General features: G+C 39.0%; 1 protein-coding gene across 4 annotated transcripts; it reads left to right on the top strand.

Moving 5' to 3' along the window:
- The first annotated feature begins 1059 nt into the window (after positions 1 to 1059).
- On the top strand, positions 1060 to 18700 carry LOC109033814 (putative methyltransferase C9orf114). 4 transcript variants are annotated; one of them, XM_072306481.1, is made up of 5 exons: positions 1089 to 1216; positions 4894 to 5086; positions 8837 to 9174; positions 10886 to 11103; positions 14198 to 18700. In XM_072306481.1, the coding sequence occupies exons 3-5, from the start codon at positions 8863 to 8865 to the stop codon at positions 14742 to 14744; spliced, it is 1077 nt and encodes a 358-aa protein (XP_072162582.1). In that variant the 5' UTR covers positions 1089 to 1216; positions 4894 to 5086; positions 8837 to 8862; the 3' UTR covers positions 14745 to 18700. The 4 variants fall into 4 exon arrangements, with proteins under 4 accessions (XP_018902138.2, XP_072162582.1, XP_072162583.1 ...); XM_072306482.1 differs by lacking the exon at positions 4894 to 5086 and adding an exon at positions 2691 to 3074 and having other exon boundaries at positions 1091 to 1216; XM_019046593.2 differs by lacking the exon at positions 4894 to 5086 and having other exon boundaries at positions 1060 to 1216.
- Positions 18701 to 20722: the final 2022 nt, after the last annotated feature.

The raw sequence follows: 20722 nt of genomic DNA, 5'->3' as shown, positions 1-20722 counted from the left end.
TGATGCATCTCTAACGCCAAAGCTCAATTATGACAAGTGGTTCAACAACCAAAAATTGTTACACGCCTCAATAAAAACCTTATTCTTATCTCAAATTGAAAATCTTGGATCACAGAGCACTCACCGAAGAATCTCCTTCCTTCTGCATCAGTATGAGAAGAGTGACGATACTTTGGAGCAATAACTTTGAACTAGTTTCAATAAATGATGGCTTCAGAATTTGAGTCATCATTTACTAGAGATTGGATCAAAGAAATAAGTCAGCAGGTCACGGTTGTGGCTGGAGTCACACTTCCAGTAGGACAATCAGGAAATACGTACACGGATAACACACAAATTCAAGAGCTATGCAGCTCTGATTGGATCAGATTTTAGATTTAATCGGTAGATTGAAATGAAAAAATTCGGTGCACTACTTAAAGGGAAGCAGGGTGCCTTATCTTGAAATCCTAGGCAAATCGTGCGGATGCAGTAAAAAAGTTCTCTGCAGATGATGAACTGGTGGGTAAGGCTATTACTCAATTGTAGCCTGTAAAGCTCTTTGCTTGCTTTGCTTCTGTAGTCATAAAATGTTGATTAGAGTTGCAAGAATAATCTGAAAAAGCAGTAATAAGCCTGGATTCCATCTGACACGAAACACCTTCACTAGAAAATAACGTCCTACGTTTAGCTAAATAAGGATAAGTAAGCCACATATAACTGAAGGAATCACGTAAAAGTGCTTAAGCAACAATTATAGTAAAATTATGATTGTAAAAAATGTTGAATAATGGCAAAATTAAAGCTAAATCGTGGGATAAGCACCAGTTGTTTACGAACGGTATGATAATAAATCCGCCATATTGCCGATCGCGCACCTGAAAATCGCATTTGAAGTCGAATTTCAACTAATTTCAACCTCCGGTTCGTTTATGCGGAGTGCGAAAACCTAGTCTTTAGTGTAAAATAAGGTTTCAAACACAAATTTCGGAAACCTACATTTCGTTAGTTCCGTATCGTTTATGCCGTGATTTGAACCTTGGTTTCAAACTCAGGTTTCGATTGAAGTTAGGTTAAGAGGCTCGCATAAACATAGCTAATCTCTGCTAAACTCAAACGCCAGAGCCGAGCCAGGCCGAGCACTCCACGGCTCCCCGGTGCTCAATTCAATCGCAAGTTTTAACGTTTTTGTCCTATAGCCTAAACAGATTAAAAATTAGTTTACTTCACAACTCAGGTACGTAACATGAAATTCACTTTCCATAACTGGAGATCTTGATGAGCCGCTTATAATTGAAACTCAGATTTGCGTTTTGACGGTGAAACTACCAAACCATGTATCTTAGCTTGGCTTGTAACGTTTCAGTCATCCTGTCTCAATTTTTTTCCAAAATAGAGAACTACTCATTATCATACACGTTTTCTAACTACCCCGTTTTCTCAATGCAAAGCAAATTCTGGGAAAACTGCCAAGAATAATGCTGGTTTGTTCTTCTTTGAGAAGCAATTTTAGAGCAGAGATTTTCGAACACCGCAAATGTAATATGTGGTCGAATAGTTTCACTGTCAATGGGTGTATAGGTAATGCTACTAGGCGGTTCCGAAGCTTTTTCTACAGAGATAGATGGGAATTGAGGGACTTGGAAGACAAGGTGGTGCAGTTTCAGAAATTTGAGATAAGAGTCCAGCCGCCTCAGCTGCATGCCTCATTTCAACAGGTGAGGTACAAGGAAATGAGTGGACCTCACTAAAAGCACAGCAGATAAAAACAGGAAGAAAAGATGAAGGGGCATCAGAAATCAGGACTGTTTTTTGTTTTTCAGTGTTGAAAAAGGAGGGACGGAAATAAAAATAAAATTGTGTGCTCAGAAGCAAGCCTGACCAAACTTGAGTTGTGCGTGTATTCTGGTAGTTGAAGGTAAGGTCTATTAGAATACTGAGTGTTTTTGTCTGGAAGTCATTTGACACGGAGAAAACAGTGAATGGCTTAGTGCATTTTCGTTTAGTGGTGCGGGATAAGTGCAACCTACCGTCACTTTAAGCTCAACTGCTGCCCTCAATTTGGCTCAACTAAGCTGAAAATTTCAGAAGACGTTCATGAAGGTGCAGGACAAACACTTGTAAATTTAGAAGGTATTTGGAGCACTCTTTAGGTCCGATTTAAATCCAGAACTTTAAACTAGTTTTTCGAAATAATTAAAGCTGCACCTAAGCGCCAAGTCTTCCAAGCCTCTCAGATGACAGAGAAAATGGAATGACCTGGCTGCAGCCTCAGATGGTTCGCGCTTGACAATCTGGGCAGCCTACTTTACCGGTATGCAGCATACAGACACTATTACCAAGTACCACGTCACACTCGGTATCAATTGTATGGAATTGAATCCAAACAATAACATGACCATACATTATTCACATTAACCACTGTGGATGTTAGGCAAAAGTAGTAAAAGTCTAAGTGTTTCATTCCACGGATCCTGTGTTTTTTCGTCCCCCTTCTTTTTTAAAAATATATAAATGGTTCATTGTTAGGTATGTTGAAGACTGCCATCACAATTCGATGAGGGATGTATGCAAATTTGTTAGATTCCCCAAGAATCAGTTGTAGAGGAATTTGTGGCTGGCTGAATTCAGGTGAAGCCTATTACCCTGGTATTCACACATGATTTTTTAGTATACAGTCTTTCAAGTGATGCATGGCTCATTTATTCCAGGCCAAAATTGCTAACTCTCAATTCCACTTAAATCAAGCTGAACCTGTAAGAGATAATCCAGCTGGAAGCAATTTTATTGATAGAAGTTTTGCGTTACTCATTCTGTCATCCTCAAAGTATACATCATGCAGCCAATCACAGGCCGGATTTTCAACTTGTCCATACCTGTGTTAATCTACCTTGTGTAGAGGTGGACTCTCAGGATAGGGTGGGATATCCCCTCCATCTTGGCCTCAACTTGAGAGCTTTTTTTGAGCTTGGGAGATGATTTTAGAGAGAACCAGTGGCACCATCGTGTTTCTCGCGAACTTTTACATAAGAATCAACAGTCGAATCACAAATCCCTCACACGTGCAACATCTCCATTGTCCAACCTTCTGCCAGGTACCCCAACTCTTTCTTTTTCTTCTTCAAGATCTGTTACTTGTTTAGTGAATGAAATAAGGACTTGTTGGTAAGTGCTGGTCTCGGCTCACAAGTCGCTTATTTCATCCTTGGAATAACAGTTCCGAGATTCTTTTGCATACCTACCTCTTGATCACATGGAGATTTCCAGTGAAATAATTAATGCTTTTGTTAGAGTATTATCAGGCCTTCAGACTTGATGTTCATTCATCAATTAAATTAAGCACACTGATGGCACTACACGGAAGGTACCAAATTTTCTTGCTCATTCCTATAAACAACTGTAGTCTTAGTAATCAAATTATAGTTAAAAAGCTGGGGTTACAGTTCCTTCCCTAAAAGTAAATGGTATAGGAAATTTACTGTCTACACACTGGTCAAAGTTTATCCGCATAAAAAACGAAGCTTTACTAGACAAAGCATTTCCCATGAAAAATATGTTTGCATATAGATGGTGAACTCAGAAAAAAACATTTATATACACTGCATTGTTACAATACTTTTGCTATGACATTCTTTATCCTTTGCCAAAAAGAAATATTCATTCACAACATTTCAAGAAGACAGTCACAGGGGCTTGAGAAAAATTCATGGAAAATGTCAAGCATAAATAATGATATGCTTTTTCAAATAAAATGTTGCAGCAAATTTCCAACAATCCTATTTGATTTACTTGTTTTTCCACCGTCTTCATTAAATTTTGAACTAAACTTGGGAGACACTGAGGACCTTTTTTAGAAATTGCTAAACATTTCAGCTGCTTAATTCAAATAAAAACACAGGATGAATTGTAAAATGAGAAAAATGTATTGGACGAAAAGAAAATTTATTTTTATTTATTTTATTTATTTTTTTACTCCTTCTGAGCAATGAAAGATATGCAGCACACATGAAGAGAGAGATTCAAAGATGAAGTGAAAGGAAATTCAGCACATTAAACGAGGAACTTTTTCTGACAGAATAATACTAGTTAAACACTAATAATGTTCTCTTAAACGTAGTAGTAGATACAAGTAATACATGTAATGTACATACATAAATGTACATACATTTATTTCAAAGCGGTGCTCTAGCATTTATGGCCAATAACACTTTTGAGATAAAAACCTTTGAGTATAAAGAAAGAGAGAAAGAATAAAAGAAAAGATAGAAGAGCAGGAACAGTATTGACCAGTTGACTCACCACTAAAATTTCAGAGCCACTATTAAGGGTGCAGAAAATGTGGAAAGGCCCCGATTTTGTGGGAAGATCAAAAAATGAAGGGTAGAAGGTAAAATTTTTTAGAGTTAAAAATGCTGCATGTCTTCGTATCAGTTCGCGTAGAGATAAACCATTCATGGAGAGGGAAGTGGAATTTACCGTTTCAAAACTGGGGAAAGACTTGAAGATTTTTCTACTAAAGGAGTATTGAATAATTCAAGTTTTTCAAGTGTTTTATGTTCCTTTTGATTTAAACTAGTGTCTCAACCTTGTTGAATTTTTCCTGAAGTCGTTAATAATTTAGTCACAAAGTTTTTCGTTCCATTGAAATTTGAAAATGTAGACCTTACGAATATCTTAAAATTTTCCGTTGTATTTAAATAACTATACTTCAAAAAGTAAGTACTGATGTATGTTTCTTTTTTCTATTTATGACATGTCTATCAAAAATCTGTGCTCGCTTTGTTTTTTTCCGGAAATGTACACCTTTGATGTATGCACAATGTCACTTTATAAACCTTTCCTCCTTTCCTTTGTTATTATGCTTTTAAATAAAACCTAATTGAGTTTGCTAATTTCCGATTGCCGGTTACAAAGCAAGTCAAGTGGCGGTAATGGATGGAAACAAATAATTGACTGAATAATTAGATTAAAGTATGCAACATTGCAATTTGCTCCTCCAACGTAGAGTACCTGAATAGTATGGCCACTGTGGTTTCCATCTCTGATTGGCTCAGCCATCTTAGGCTGATTAGAGCCTTCTAGGAGCCAAGATTGGCGGACGCTAGCTGTAAGTAAATGTAAATACAAAATGACTTAAAATGTAGTTTCATTTGCATATTGTAAAGAGAAATTTACTCAAATGCACTATTGCGATGTATTTACATAGTTTTATGGCTAATGTATAGCTATGTATGTGTGTATGGCTTGAATGTAGTAAGGTTGGCAGCAAGTTCGGTTGGTGAAAACCAGGTGATAACCGTCAACAGTTGGAAATAACCCCCCTCCCATTCTCCAAAACCAAAACAATGCACAGCCATTTTTGGGTCCTAAGCCCCTCCATGGGGCCCAGTCCAGTGACCATACTCTCCCTATTAAGGTACCCTAGGGCCTAGTGGCCATACTCTCCCTATTGAGGTACCTACTCTAGTGTAGGCATAATGCCCGTAAAAAATCTTTTGATGCAGGAGATATTCAGTAAACATGAGGGCCTGTTGGATCGGTAGATGTTCAGGAATTTCCACGAGGAAGTGTTGAATTCCTGAAAGTCCTAGCTTCCACCTGTGAGGCCAGTGGAGGATCCCTTGTCTCTGACAAATTTTTGCAAACATTGGCTGAAAAGAACTTTAGCTAGTGTAAAAATAAATTTACGAAATAAAAATCTCATAAAAAGAAAAAAAAAAAACTTCTACAGAGGTAGCTCAGCACGGAAACAAATAACCTTCCATAGTTGTCACGTAGCATTAGGGTGGCCCACAAAAAATGAATTTCGGAAATTTATAGCCGTAACCCCCCAAATCGGTTACAGCATGTTCAAAAACGCGAAAAATGAAATTGGGGGTCATGCCGCAATCACACGCCGAATTTAGCAGCTGAATGTGGAAAACAACAGTCATCGCTCAACGGCTGAAATTTAGCTAATTCGAGTTATTTTCATCCAGATGTGTATCAAATCTACTCGAATAGTTCAGACAAATCCAACATTAGTCCGATGGTTTCTGAGAATCGTTACTGAATTTTGCGCGTCACATTCAAGCCTCATTTAGCGTGTGATTGCGGCAACAATCGGACAAAATTAACCCGACGCGCAGTTGCCATTTATTCCCGCAAAAATAGCGAGTTTTTACTGTTTTTCAGTATTTTTTCGCTCTCGAAAAATGAAGTCGGAGGGGTCTGCAAATTAAACAGAGGGCAAAATTAGTTCATAAACTACACCCTAATGAAGTTTTGGACCCTCTCCATGCTTTTGACCCGACGCGCGGTTGCCATTTTCACGCATGAAAATAGCGATTTTTTTACTGTTTTCGATGATTTTTCCCTCTCGATATAACGGTACAGATGTCTAAATTGTAATCAGAGTGTGAAATTAGTAGCTCAGATACTCTCAATGTTTTTTGGACCCTTTTGATAATTTTGACGCGATGCGACGTTGCCATTTTTCTGAACAAAATCGTGAATATCGACTTATCTCAATATTATCTCTCTGAACCTAAAAAATACTCGGAAGCGAGGAGCCATCGAAAAAATGCGCTAAAACACGGTGATTATTCCATGAGTATCTTTTTTGAAAATTTGGACCCTGTAAAATTTTTTAGTCGGCGTGAAGTTACCACTTGGCAACGTCAATGTATCGTAATTTCATCCAACTTTAAATTTTGATTGATTGGCTCTGGAAACAACGTTCTAGACCTCTGAGAATTTGACACAGAGTGACTTTTCTTCTTCTTTGAAGGTCAAAGTAGTACAGAATCCCGTGTACACCCCGAAAAGATGATATGTTGCCAGATTTAGTAAAAGAGAAATACATATTCGTTTTTCTGCGTGGCAGCTGAGCAAATCGCACTAGAAAATAAAATTGGCAGTATTTTAAAGCTAAAAATAAAAACACAGTAGTTGTACTCAAGCACATATTAATATTCTATACTTTTTCAAGAATGTATACATTTTAAGTAAACACATATTTTACTTCCAAGTTTACATTTTTTTGGTTAAAGTTTTTTTCTTAGAATCTGGAAATTGTTTCCTATATGCGCTAACAGATCTTAAAATATACTGTCTTTGAGTTTCATCTTGAGTAAGTGTGCGTTTAGACTCTTGAATTAATTTAACGCCTCTTTCAGCACAATCGTTAACTACTGTAACTTTCGCGAGAATATTTTTGCTTGTCTGAAAATCTAGAGAATTCTCCCTAGCAGATGGATCGCTTGTTAAAAAAGAGTGTGGAAGTTTAAGTTGTATGAAGAAATTTTTGGTATCTTTACCAATAAATTTGGCAATTTCACAGCCTTTAATCTATTATATCCTTAAATTTTACCTGTTTTTGGCTATTTAAAAAAAACTCTCTTCGTTTAAGTTTGACACCATTTTACGTTTCGTTTCCAAAGGGATGTTTTCATCAAAAAATGAAAGCGCAACTGTTTCATTGGCTAAGTACCATAAATGGTTCTGAAAAGTTGCAACAGTAACTCTAGATATATCTGAATCTATTGCCTCGTAGTCGAGGAGTCGTTTGATGATATTTAAATCATGGTAAGGTGCCTGAATTGCAAATGGGCATGTGTACCATGCTTTTACGTATACTTTCACAATGAATAGACACAGATCCAAAATATTTCTCTTTTCCTTTTTTGTCATTTTAAACTGCATACGGAATAAATAAATTCTTAATGTATAAATTCCTTTAGCCATCCACCGGGCGTGGTGAATGGCACCTGGTTTCCCAAAACTAACATCAAGCTTGACTCTGAAGAATACATGGACTAAAATGAAAAACTCCTCATAGTCATCTCTTATCTGCTTACTTTTTAGAACATATTCGACAAAATTTAAAATATCAGCACGCTCAGTTTCTGATATCTTTGGAGCTTTAGGATCATCTACGAAAGGTTTAAATTTCGTTTTGTCCAAGTTTGGCCACATATTCTGAAATTCCTGAAAAAATTTTACATCAGGACTAGTAGAGGGGCCCATTTTCACTTCAAATGCGCTTTTCAGCACAAGCTCAAGCATGTGGTGCCTGCATGGAAAAAATAATAGTTCCCTTTCCAGCAAATGCTCTAAGAGCATGGCGGCGGCACCTTGAAACCTACCCGAGTTGGATTGGGCTCGGGACTTCAAAGGAAGAATTATCAGTGAATTTTTGCTGAGTAAGATGAAAACCAGGAGCCAGCTCTGAGGAACCGAGCTTCTGATAAGGGGTCCACGAGCATGAGCCCGGGGGCCAATCCCGGAATGTCGCAAGGCTTAATGTGGCTTCATTCTGGTCTCAAATATCTGGAACGTTGTTTTCTAGGTTTGATAAAACTTTAAGATACCTTGTGAACAATCTCGTGTCTTAGCGCATTTTTTCGATGGCTCCTGAGTTTTTTTTAGGTCTAGAGGGGTGCTATTGAAATAAGTCGATATTCACGATTTTGTTCAGAAAAATGGCAACGTCGCATCGTGTCAAATTTATCAGAAGGGTCCAAAAAACATTGAGAGCATCTAAGCTACTAATTTCACACTCTGATTACAATTTAGACATCTGTACCGTTAATTTATCGAGAGGGAAAAATCATCGAAAACAGGAAAAAATTCGCTATTTTCATGCGTGAAAATGGCAACTGCGCGTCGGGTTAATTTTGTCCGATTGACCCCTTTCATTTTCCGCGTTTTTGAACATGCTGTAACAGATTTAGGGGGTTACGGCTATAAATTTCCGAAATTCATTTTTTGTGGGCCACCCTAACGTAGCATTGTATGCATTTAAAATTTCATGAGTGCTCTTTTAATCATTAAACCCAATTTCCTTATCAAATACACTTTGTGTTGTCTGTAACAGTTGATGCAACTATACCATCTCTCATCATGAAAAGACCTGGTACAACAAAAGATGTCGGGATCCGAAGGAAAGAGTACAAAGAACGTAAGAAGAAAAGGTCAGAAAAAATAGTTGGAAAAATACTGAATTCGATGGCAGCAGATGAAAGTTCAGAATCCCAAACTAAAAGCGGTCCAACAATTAGATCAAACAGCTGTGATTCACAAATTCCGCGGATGAGTAGGACGTTGAGCATTGCTGTTCCAGCCTCTATTCTTGATAATGCCCAATCTGCTGAACTCAGGACTTATCTGGGAGGACAGATCGCCAGAGCTGCTTGCATATTTAAAGTTGATGAGGTGACTAAATCATACATGCATGATACATGAGTACTATGTGGCATGTTCTGTAATGAATATTCTGAAGGACCAAAGAGCATGATGCAAAAACAACATTTTTCGCCCCCATCTACATGCCTTTCAAACTTCTTCATTTGATAACCCAAAATTGCCGATTTTTAAAAAACTTAGCCAAAATAGTGTACAGCGACGGTGTAAGTTGGCAATTACATAACTCGGTTTGCGACGTTGCAGACCTCCTGTCATACTTTATTTTTTAAACGGAAAACTACTGAACGGCAATTCTTTAAAACTGCCGTGATTTTATTCTCTGTGCGAAGAAAATTCTGCATAAACTTCAAGGAATGATTTCAATTTGTTCTCCTCTAAAAAAATAACATAGAGGCGGAGATTTTCAGACACTGCAAACGAGATATGTGATTGCGGACTTGCGCCGTCGATAGGTATAATACTTATCAAGATATATGAAAAATACCTATTCAAATACCTATCAAATAGGGGATTGAATAACTGACAATTGGCGTATAATATCACATTAAAATATCCTGTAAAGTGTCCTTTTTCTAGGTATTAAATGCCATATCGATGGCAAAAGTCCGCAATCACGTTTCTCGTTTGAGGTGTCTCAAAATCTTCGCCTCTATGTTATTTTCTAAAGGAGAACAAATTGACATCATTCCTTGAAGTTTTGGCAGAATTTTCTTCGCACAGAGAAGAAAAATCACGGCAGTTTTAAAGAATCGCCTTTGAGTAGTCTTCCGTTTAAAAAATTAAGTATGGCAGGAAGTCTGCAAAGTCGCAAACGGAGTTATGTGATTGCCGACTTACACCATCGAAATCTCACAACATAGACGATCAAATTCCAGAACCAATTCCGATCAAAGTAGCATCAAAGTGTTGGGAGTCATCAGTCTTAAACTCATTAATTTGCTTCATTTTAAAATGAAAACTTGGCAGAAATGTTTCCTGTGGCAGGAAATGATGAATGGTGGCACTCCATTCTGATCTTACTTTGAACAAGCGGCCCGTCAAAATTTGATGGTAGATGGTGACCATCAGTCATCAGCATGTCTACTTTGATCGGAATTGGTTCGGAATTTGATCGTCTATCCAGGGCTTTAGACTTCGTTCAGAAAAATGTTTCTTTCCGTGAGAGGCGAAAAATTCCCGCTTGAAGGGGAAGCGCAGAAAGGATGCAGAGAGTGCAGCGGAGTGAGATGCCGTGCAGCCACTCGCAAATACCCTTTCCCTTGGCGACGGAGCGGCGCGTTCAGACATACGGCGATCGTGTCGCTCGAAGAGAGCAACAGGTTCATTATTTTGAGTTTTCTCAAGGCGAGCAGTCCGACACTTTGACTAGGTATTAATTGACTCGAGGGGCTTGGGGGGCAAATATGACAATCGCAGTTTTTGCTGTTTCAAGAAGTTTAGAGTTTCATAATCACGTTGAGCCTTTTGCCAGAAAGGGAGTTCAAACTCATGTTTTGATGCTGAAAACTTGAATTTTAATGGTGAATTGTTCTTAGAATATATCGTAAGACCCGTTTTAGTATAAAACATTAGGTAATACCTCAGTTTTTTCAAAAGCCGCATGAATCTCACTTTTCCTCCAAACCCCTCAATTCAAATTGTGTAGTGGTATAAACAGTTTTTTTGAAGCTTCAATGAGTAAACTGATCTATTATGAACTGGACCCATCATGACTTTTCAGATCATAGTCTTCAATGATGTGGAGGATTCAAAAGGAGAATCCAATTATGATATCCAACAAAGTTGCTACCAGTTAGCCAGGATTTTGCAGTATCTGGAGTGCCCCCAGTACCTAAGGAAAACTCTTTTTCCGATCCACCAAAGCTTGCAGTATGCCGGTCTTCTGAATCCTCTTGATGCTCCTCACCATTTAAGAGCCAATGATGAATCCCTATTCAGGTAATTGAACCGGAGTTGTTCAGTATTGCACCGTACATCTCTTGAGTTACTTCGTAACCGCGCGAGTGGAGCACTCGTTCTTTCCTTCGATAGTTTCGGTAGTGGGTGCGATATTAGTAGCCACCGGTTTCTTACTGTTCCCTTGCCACTCGTTACCTGTTTGCCCTGGACTGTACTACGTTGTACCTACTTTCGCTGATTTTATGTGAACTTCTGAGTCGGTTATGCTCGCTGAAGTAGGTAACCAGTTGGCGCGTAGTTCTCCGTAACGTGAGGTTAGCCTCCTCTCTAAAATGAAGGGAAAGAACAGTCCGACTCGTAGTTCGCGCACCTGAGCTCTTTCAATGTGCTAGTAAAGTCCTTTTCCCATGTCGCAAAATGAGTGCTGAAAAGAGGTCCATTGATGCACTGTTGAGTGTTGTTACTGAAAATGGAGTAGTTGCACGGACGCTCTTTAATTCAATTTCTTAAAGTTTGAGGTTTACAGAGTATTGAGGTATTTTTTAAAAGAAATTCTGGTCACCGGAACTTAGAGAAAAAGCTCCTCAAAGTCAGAAGCCATTTGAAACGGGTCTTTTCCCGCGCTTCGGAACCAGGACTTTGTGGCGTCACATGGTATACACCCAAGTTCGCCCTGTGTTAAATACGTTTAAATGCGGTCTCTTTAAAAAATCGTGAAAACCCGATTTTTTTTGTTTAGACTTGACTTCTTTGCGTCGATGAAAATTTCAGGATTTGATTAATAATTTCAAAACAATTTTGAAAGCTCTCCATCAGGATTTCCTAGTGAAAAAGGGAGTTGAAATAGAGCTTTTCGTGTATCTTCTGCCGCCGCCGGGAGCCGTGCAGTCCGTCGGATTCGGGTGCGCCCGGACCATTGACTTATAACACAATCTAAACCGCGCACTAGGCCCAACTTTAGGCGGGGGAGGTAAGACAGCTAGCGGGGTAAATCAGGGTAAAGACGCGCCTTCAGCTTAGTTGATACAGCCGGATGTACGAAGCGTACTAGGCAACGGCTCAGGCAAGACTGGCATTTCCTAATGCGCGGTCTAGATTGTATTATACGTCAATGGCCCGAATTGCTTTGGCAGTGTTCGTGCGTCGTACCCAATCAGAGCTCGAGTTGGGCTCACTTGGCACCGGTAACGCCGATGACCAAAAATCACAACAACACCTCAACAAAGACTTATTCTTATCACTTTTCTAATCTCAACTAGTGCTGTGTTTGAGCTCATGATCAAGATACGGTTTTGGACACCTTTCGGCATGATTTCCGACAGTATTTTTCGAGGGAAAATGATAGTCTAGACACTTAAAACAGCATAACATATCACGCTTCGGCTCGGTAAACACACGGCCGAGATAGGGGTGATGGCGGTGGGCGGGGCCTTGTATACCAACTAAAGTCAAAGTGAATGGAAATCGTGTATTTTTCACCGCGATTTCACGACTACTATCGAGTTTTTACGGACCTTTCGAGTCAATCTCGGAACTTGCAAATGCGAAAAACGGTTTTTTCGCGAAAAGTTCTGGTAGCAACAGTCATCAGATGTAAAATCCCAGCCGCATGCAACAGGCCTAAATCCACGATTAGCCTGAGCTTAAGTTTTGCGTCAGTTTGGCATTTGCTCAACAATCGAATTTCTTAAATTTGATCGTTTTCAACTGACATCTGTATAATAATAGATAAAGGGTGAGAAGACGAATGGAATTCATCTAATTCGGAACGTTGATTGATGGTCAGAATTTGGCAGCCTGCTAAATCCTGACTCTCACGAAGCAACAAACTCATCAAACTGACGCCAAACTTAAGCTCAGGCTGATCGTGGATTTAGGCCGAACTACCCCATTGCTCATATAGATGATACTGAAAATTGTGTGGGCCGCGCAATACTCAGTAACAACTAGGGTAACCTCGAACTCCAGTGCTTATTGCTTTGCTTATCGCTCCTAGAGCTCAAGGAGCGATCAGGCAATAAGCACTGGAGCTCGAGGTTACCCTAGTAACAACACTCAACAACTTGCATCGGTGGATCCCTTTTTCAGCTCCCATTTTGCTACGTCGGAAAACGGCTTAAGAAGAAGTCCGACTTTACTATCTCGTAGCTTGAGGACTTTTTTTCCTGTGATGTTCTATTGTAGCTGTTTCGTTTACATCTGTTTTTTTTCCCCATGGTGTTACCCTAATGGTCGCGGCTCACAGCAGAGCCTGCAGGAGTGCGTCAGGGTAGTTTCTTTACTCCGCAGCAGCCAGCAAGGCCTTTTCATTCTTGAGAAATCAGCGTTAGCTTTATTTTCTATGATACATCTAAATGGATCAAATTCGTTCTTAATAGCTGCTACTCGCTGATTTTACCGGAGTAAACGCACTCTCAACCCTCTGAAAAAATGGAACTTTGAAAATTTTTTTTTTTTTAGGGGGGGGGAGGGGCAGGCTGAAGACTCATTGCAGGAGCAAAAGGATTTAGGAGGTTCATTGCTATCTTGATAATTTGACAACTTCCTACGTATAGCGCACCTTGCTTCTCCAAAGTTATTCCCAAGTAATTTGGCTCTCTGAAGAGCAGTAGATCACAATTTTATTTCCGCTCAGAACTCACGGGATCATTATAGATTCTTATAAAGTACATCATTTGGACCGAGTTCATCAGAAAGGAATCAATCCACATTTTTGAAAAATTGAGTTAAGGATGTTTTTGAGTTCCTCTAGTTATATATTTTCTTCTGCCAAAAATTCAAAGTTGAAAAAAAAAAATATTAGTTTGTGAAACAAGGCGTCGAAGTTTACTTTCTACACGGAGTCTTATGGAGGATTAAAACTTCAAACCTCTTTTTCTCAATTTCATCTTGATGTGGGTTGGTTCCTTTCTGATAAACTCGGTCCATTTTGAAGTCTTCATTTTTTTACTCTTACAAACTAGAAGTAGCCTGTTAAGTACCTAAGGTAAGAGGTTTTTTTAATCTAATTTCAAAAATGAACATTGAATTTTTAGAATCAGCTAGGAACCTGAATTAACTTGTATTAAATTGCTAAAATTAGTCAATCAACTTTATTTTCTTGATGATCATTATTCTCTATTCTGTGCTGCAGGGAAGGCATTGTATCGAAGTGTCCCCCAAAACCCAATGTTGGATCCTATGTTTCGGTTGGCTTACCAAAAGATGTACTAGTCGATAAAATTCTTGAGCCAAGCCTCAGAGTGACAGTCAGATTGGAACCAAATGATAGAGGTGCAAAACTCCAAGGTAAAATAGTGTCCCCCACTACTCCCAAAGAGGAGGCAGGTTTGTATTGGGGTTACACTGTCAGGGTAGCCTCTTGCCTTCAAGAAGTATTTTCTAACTGTCCATATGAAGGAGCTTATGATCTAACAATCGGAACTAGCGACAAAGGTGATAGTTTATACGATTTGAACAAAGAACATTTTCACCAGTTCAGTCATACTTTAGTGGTATTTGGAGGTCTATTAGGATTAGAAGCAGCATTGAAAGCTGATCATAATATTCCCGTTTCAAATATTCGCCAACTCTTCGATCACTATTTAAACACCTGCCCCAACCAAGGATCTAGAACAATTCGAACAGAAGAGGCTATCTTAATTACTTTAACAGCCTTAACAAGATACTTATCTGTGTAAGGTTAAGCACCTATTTCATTGCATTCTTTTTTAACTGTTTCAAGATTGGTTTCTCTTGTTTAGGAACCAGTCCAAGTCCCTAACTTAGTGACTTGAAACAAAAGTGAAAAGAACAAACCAATCGAGTAACCCATCCAATAGATGGTCAAATGATGTTCAATGAAAATATCAAATTATAAGTTACATGAATATATTGGGTGATGCAAAAGTGTAAAAATCGTATAATTTCAAAAACAAGGATGTTAGGAGTCCACTCTGGAAATCTGTCAGCATTTATACGTCATACTACAAACTAGTCCATGTTACAATCGATTAACAAAGTGAGGTGTTTTCAACACGCACTCAGCAATGGGAAAACTCTAGTAAGGTAAACTTTGACACAGTTTACTGCAGACAAATAGGTCAGGTGTGTTGTTTGGTGGGTATTCAGGGTGTTGTCGACGTAAGGGGGGGGGGGGGGGCATGGTTCCAGTTTTTACGAATAGGCCCTCAAAATCCTCCTGCTTGAAGTTGTGCTCAATTTTAATCTCCACTGTGTTTAGTTCATTATGTGGCCCTAAAATATGTCAGAACACTTATACAGCTGTATGCGCAGGTGAATTTAACTCTTCTCTGTGACATTGTTAGATTGATCCATGGTTGGCGCCTTCTTTTTGATTCAGGATTGTTATTGTACTCTCTTTTTTTTTTTAACGAACCTCAACTTTCTTGCATAACATCAATCTATCAGGCAAACTCATTTAAACCACAGCGAGCCTTGACCTGTTCAAGCAGCATTTTTCCTTGGGAGAAATTCGCCAATAAATGCTAAATTCTCATTGAAAACTTTGCAAGTAGAAACCTCCAAGGTGACCGAAGGGAAGGGTTTTTCAATTTTGAATTATTTGGATTAGTGATGGATTTTACACTAAAATGCAGATTCTCCTCCTCTGCAAAGAGAAAAAATTTGGAAATTGAAAAATCGCAACCAAATGATATATCTAAGGCAGACGCAGGCCCCCTTGACTGGGAATGTGTTCTGTTCGGGAGAAGAAGATAAAGTGAAAAAAAAAATGTTATGCAATAGCAAGCACTGCATTGCAACAAGGGAAGCAGTGAAGCCACATTACTTAATTCAGTTATTTTGATGTCATTCAGAACCATATTGCCAGTAAGAATTTATTATTTTCATTCTTTAGTCTAAGTAACTACAGCATCAAAATCATGAGCACTTTAAACCTGTCAAAGAGCCAATGTCAGAAAGGATGAGAATGTATTACTTTATTTAAGACTATAGTGCACATCATCTCTAAAGTTTGCTTTCTTTCCCAAAATTTTATCTTGCGCTTTTCTACATCTAGGTAATTAGAATGATTTTCCACTAAAAATCATTGAACCACTCATTTTATGTGACTGTGCCGAGGCGACTATATTTACTCCTAAATGAAATGAGAGGAACACGGGGTACAGGCTGTAAATAAAAGTAATTTGGACGGGGCGTATCGGGGTTCACATTCCCTTTTTCAACCAACCAAGGCAAGTCTTGCCTTGCTGTTAAGCGGCGGCTCATTTACGTGTAAATTTTAACTTGCGTTTTTTGTTTTTTTTCGGCGGTTGAAAAAGGGAATGTGAACCCCGAAACGTTCCGTCCAAATTACTTTTATTTACAGCCTGTACCCCGTGTTCCTCTCATTTCATTAACATATTTTGGGCTGATTAAATTGATACCTTTATTTACTCCTAAATGAATCAAGACCCATCAAAGGCCTCTTAGCAAGATCCAAAATCCAGACTTTCTTTTCTCATGATTGAGAAACATTATTCGTGAAAAGTGAGGTCATCTAGTTTCTTGAATGCGAATATTCTCCTCTGGTTTCTAGTAGTAGACTGTGGGCCAACAATGGTTCTCCCCCTCCCTTTAAAGAACGGTATTGTCAACAACCTTTGGCGTTAGCCAACAAGGTAATTAGTTTTGATCTGTGGGTCATGTATTGCATTTGCGGTGAGCAAAGTATGGATACTTTTTGCCCATGCATGAAGTACCTACCTCATTTGTGGTTAATATTCAGTATTCATTATCCATCATCAGTAACTCCTTCAATATCCAGTTGAATGCCGGAAGTATGAAGAAAATTTGTTTTATCACAATTATTAACTCTCAAAATTTAGAATTTATATGAACTAACTGTGCCGAGGTTAGCAGTTGGTGCAATTACTATTTCACAAACTTTGGCTACTTACCTGCGAAGATTTTCGTTGTGTGGGATGAGGAGCTGTGACTAAATGTAATTCTTAAACTCAAAGAAACTGAACTGAAGCAAAACAATCGTGCACCACCTAGATTTTTAAGGGGAATAATATTATGAAGAAGTGAAAGAATACCTTCGCCGACTCATAGGGAAAAACTTTTTTTATTAGTCTGATGCTTTTCTTTTTGGGGGGGAGGGGGAGAGGGTGGTTTCCTGATTTTATTTGGTCATTTGTCAAATGAGAGGGGAAAATATCTCATTTACATTCAATTTTCATGTGGCACAGTTTTTGATAAGGCCGCTTTCACACCATTTAATTTGTCGTCCGGCAGCCCGAATCGGTGAGCAGGTAGAAAACTGGGTGGAAGAAATCCGAATGACTAGCAGCCTTTTCACACTTATTTGGCACTCGATCCGATTTCCACACATTCCGTAGAATATATGATTTTTGCCTTATCCTGGCTGTGCTAACAACAAATACACAGTCAGAATCATTTTAACAATGGGTCGACCTGCAGCTCCTGCAAAATGGTGTTCGCACAGGAAGGGAAAGTCGGAAATATTTTCCTTCCGATTTTTCAGATAATCGTGTCTGCCATTCAATCTTAAATACTTAACAATTTCAAGAAACAAATGCATATAACTTTTATCCAAAATAAATGTTTTATAGGAGAGATTTTGGCAATTTTCGAATTTTCATACGGCGGTTTTCCCTAATACGGCAGAGTACAGCTTAGCTGTGCATGGATGAGAGGAGTAGATTATACAGTCTGAATTGAGCCTGAAATAGCATAGGTACACGAACGTACCGCAGCGCTCGCCAAATTGCACTTATTGCTCTATTCCGTAAAGCTCCATATTCGGGAGGACATTATTTTGTCTAGAGTACCTCTAAAGGGAGAGCATCGATATGTCGGGAATCTTCAGGTTAGATGATTGAGCTTTTAGGACCCAAAATGGTAGCCCACCTTGGAATTCTAATCATCCAGAGTGATTCATGTAAAGCACGTATTTGACTTAGTTTTTGCATAAAGTTACTCATTTTTTCGGAAGGACGCTCATTTATGACCATTTTTAACCATATTGGTTTGGGATTGGAATCTGAAGGTTGACAGCGACATGTTTTGTCTTACAAGGTTGTCTGCCCTTTTGGACCCTTAGAGTTCCATATTTCGACCTGTCCGTACTCTTCCAGTATAGGTATTCTAATATTTTATGTAAATTATTAGCGATTTACATAAAATATTAGAATACCTATACCAGGAGGAGATTCCATTGGCCGCAATGTTCTTTCAACCTATCAGGCAACCGATTCGGGTGAAGGAGTGAGCCACTGACACACGGCATGCCGGCGTACGAAAAATTGGAGTAGGAAAGTGTGGAAGGCTTCATTCGCGCCAATGCGCCGCGGCCTGAGTCACGATTTGCTACCTGCTCACCAATCCGGGCTGTCGGACTACATACCGAAAAGTGTGAAAGCGGCCTAAGGGAAGCTCTCTCAAGTTGCTTTTTGAATTGCCATCAGAGGAAGCTTTCTCTAAAGAAATTTTCTGTGGATGGGATTCAATTGAAGATTCTAGCAATGATCACAGCTCTCCAAAATTGAATTGCAGCAATGATCATATCTCAACAAAATTGGTTTTGCTGACAAATATTGGGATCATGTTGAATGTATTCGTACGTTGAAATTTAATTATGCCGTGTTCAAATACATGACTACAATGTTTACTTGTTTTTGTTTTTAATCTCATTTTTTCTCCTTTTTTGATTTCGATTTCAAAGGAGGGACCAACCTTTTTGAAGAGCTCACTCACACCTTTGTCACGAGTAAATTATCGCAGTAATGAACATTAAGATTGCATTTACAAGAACGGAGCCAGCTCGATTTCAGTGTTTTTAAAATCGTTCAACATCCTTTTCGCTCTAAAAAGTACTAAATGTATGCACAGTAATACATTTCATTTAATCGTTTTCCTTTATAAGCCAAAATTTGGTGGTAGAAAAAAAAATTATTCTCGATTTCAGGCATTTCATGAAGATGAAGATGCAAAATTTCTCTACCACTTTAATGGAGCTGGTTCTCACTTGTTTGTGTCCCTGCAGTTTGTACGAGGGTATCCTAAAAAGTAAGTTTCCCTATTTTATCTCTCCAAAACTATTACAGCTGGAGCAAAACTGACCATACTTTCAGCATTAAAAGAAGCTAAAGTTTTTGTAATTTTGCCCAAGGGTTGTCGAGATATTCAACTTTTCCTGCACCCACCTCCTTTGCCGCGGGTCCGATTTCGACGCATAGTTTCCGTTGTTCCGTTGCCATCCGTTGTCGTGTTGAGTTGTCATTCGTTGTTCTTGCAGCTAAAGAAGTCTTATTACTGCTTAAATTAAAGGAATTAAATTAAAAAAATCACCCTCACTTCCCTATGTAGTGTCCTCCGTTGTCCAAACCCTTAGTGTCATCAGTGGCAGTAAGCAGTCGACCTGAACGCTGTTCATCATGCACATTTGCACGCCCGTTCACTAAAGAATCTCGCCATTGATGCAAAATTTGCACACTCATACACTGAACACCTAACGCTGACACTAATTCCTCGTGAATGCTGGATCCACTGAAACCTTTTGCTGTAAAAAAACGAATAATTGTGTGCAATTCACAATCTGAAACATCAGCCAATGGTAGCTGCATGATGAAAAGTCGTATGCTAACACTGCACCTCGATTACAAATAAGATGAGAATCATCGTAGTTATCATCGTGCTTTAGGTGAGGCCAGTATTAATACTTTGGATGTGGCATGAGGCCACTGAGGAAGGAAAGGAAGAAGACCGACTTTTGTGTTAGGACGCCATGACAGAAGTATATTGAAGAGGGCCGCTTCCACAGGAGCCTGGGCGGCCAGGCTCACATAGTTGCCATATCGACAATCAGGAGAAAATGGATGTCTTTTTCGGTGATGGATGATACAGATGCGTGCGATCCTTGCCGATACGGAGAGCAACGAAAACTTAACTTTGACGCGCTCTTTCGGCGGTAACCAGAAATCGGACCCGCGGCGAAAGGAGGTGGGTGCAGGAAAAGTTGAATATCTCGACAACCCTTGGCCCAAAATACAAAAATTTTAGCTTCTTTCAACGCTGAAAGTATGGCCAAGAAAACTATATTTGTAGATTTGCTCCACCTGTAATAGTTTCGGAGAAAGAACATAGGGAAACGTACTTTTTGGTTCAATACAAATCACCAGCGCAGCTCATGATGAGTAGAACATTAAGAACAAAGCTGCCAACGAGTATAACAAACCTGAAACCCCATGATAAAATTATTCAAGCTCAGAATATAACTAAGCAATATTATAACAAAAGTGCTAAATCTAAACCCAACTTTGAGGAAAATGAAAAAGTCTGGTTGCCAGACAATAAATGTTTGTATCCAGCACTGATATTGAAGAAAATTGAAAATGCACCCAGCAGCCCGAATGTTGAAATTTTTTGTTTGTCAGAAAGACATAGATGACATAGGTTAAAGGGCGGACATACGGCTGTGACAAAAGCTTCCACATGGTCTGGTCAGGGCTTTGTGCGGTGTGCTTGCAAAAAAATCTTGCGTTTTAAACAGGTGCTCATATAAGAAGAAACAGCTGCTTTGCAATTCTGAATGTCACAATAGCATGCTGTGTTGAAATAAGTTACTAGACTTAAGTACCCTTAGAAATATCTTGTAAATCTTCTTCCTGGTAGGAATTTCTGTTTCGAACTT

This window comes from Bemisia tabaci, chromosome 1 (assembly GCF_918797505.1).
Source record: "Bemisia tabaci chromosome 1, PGI_BMITA_v3".
NCBI lineage: Eukaryota > Metazoa > Arthropoda > Insecta > Hemiptera > Aleyrodidae > Bemisia > Bemisia tabaci.
This window is presented reverse-complemented; position numbering and strand designations above follow the sequence as displayed.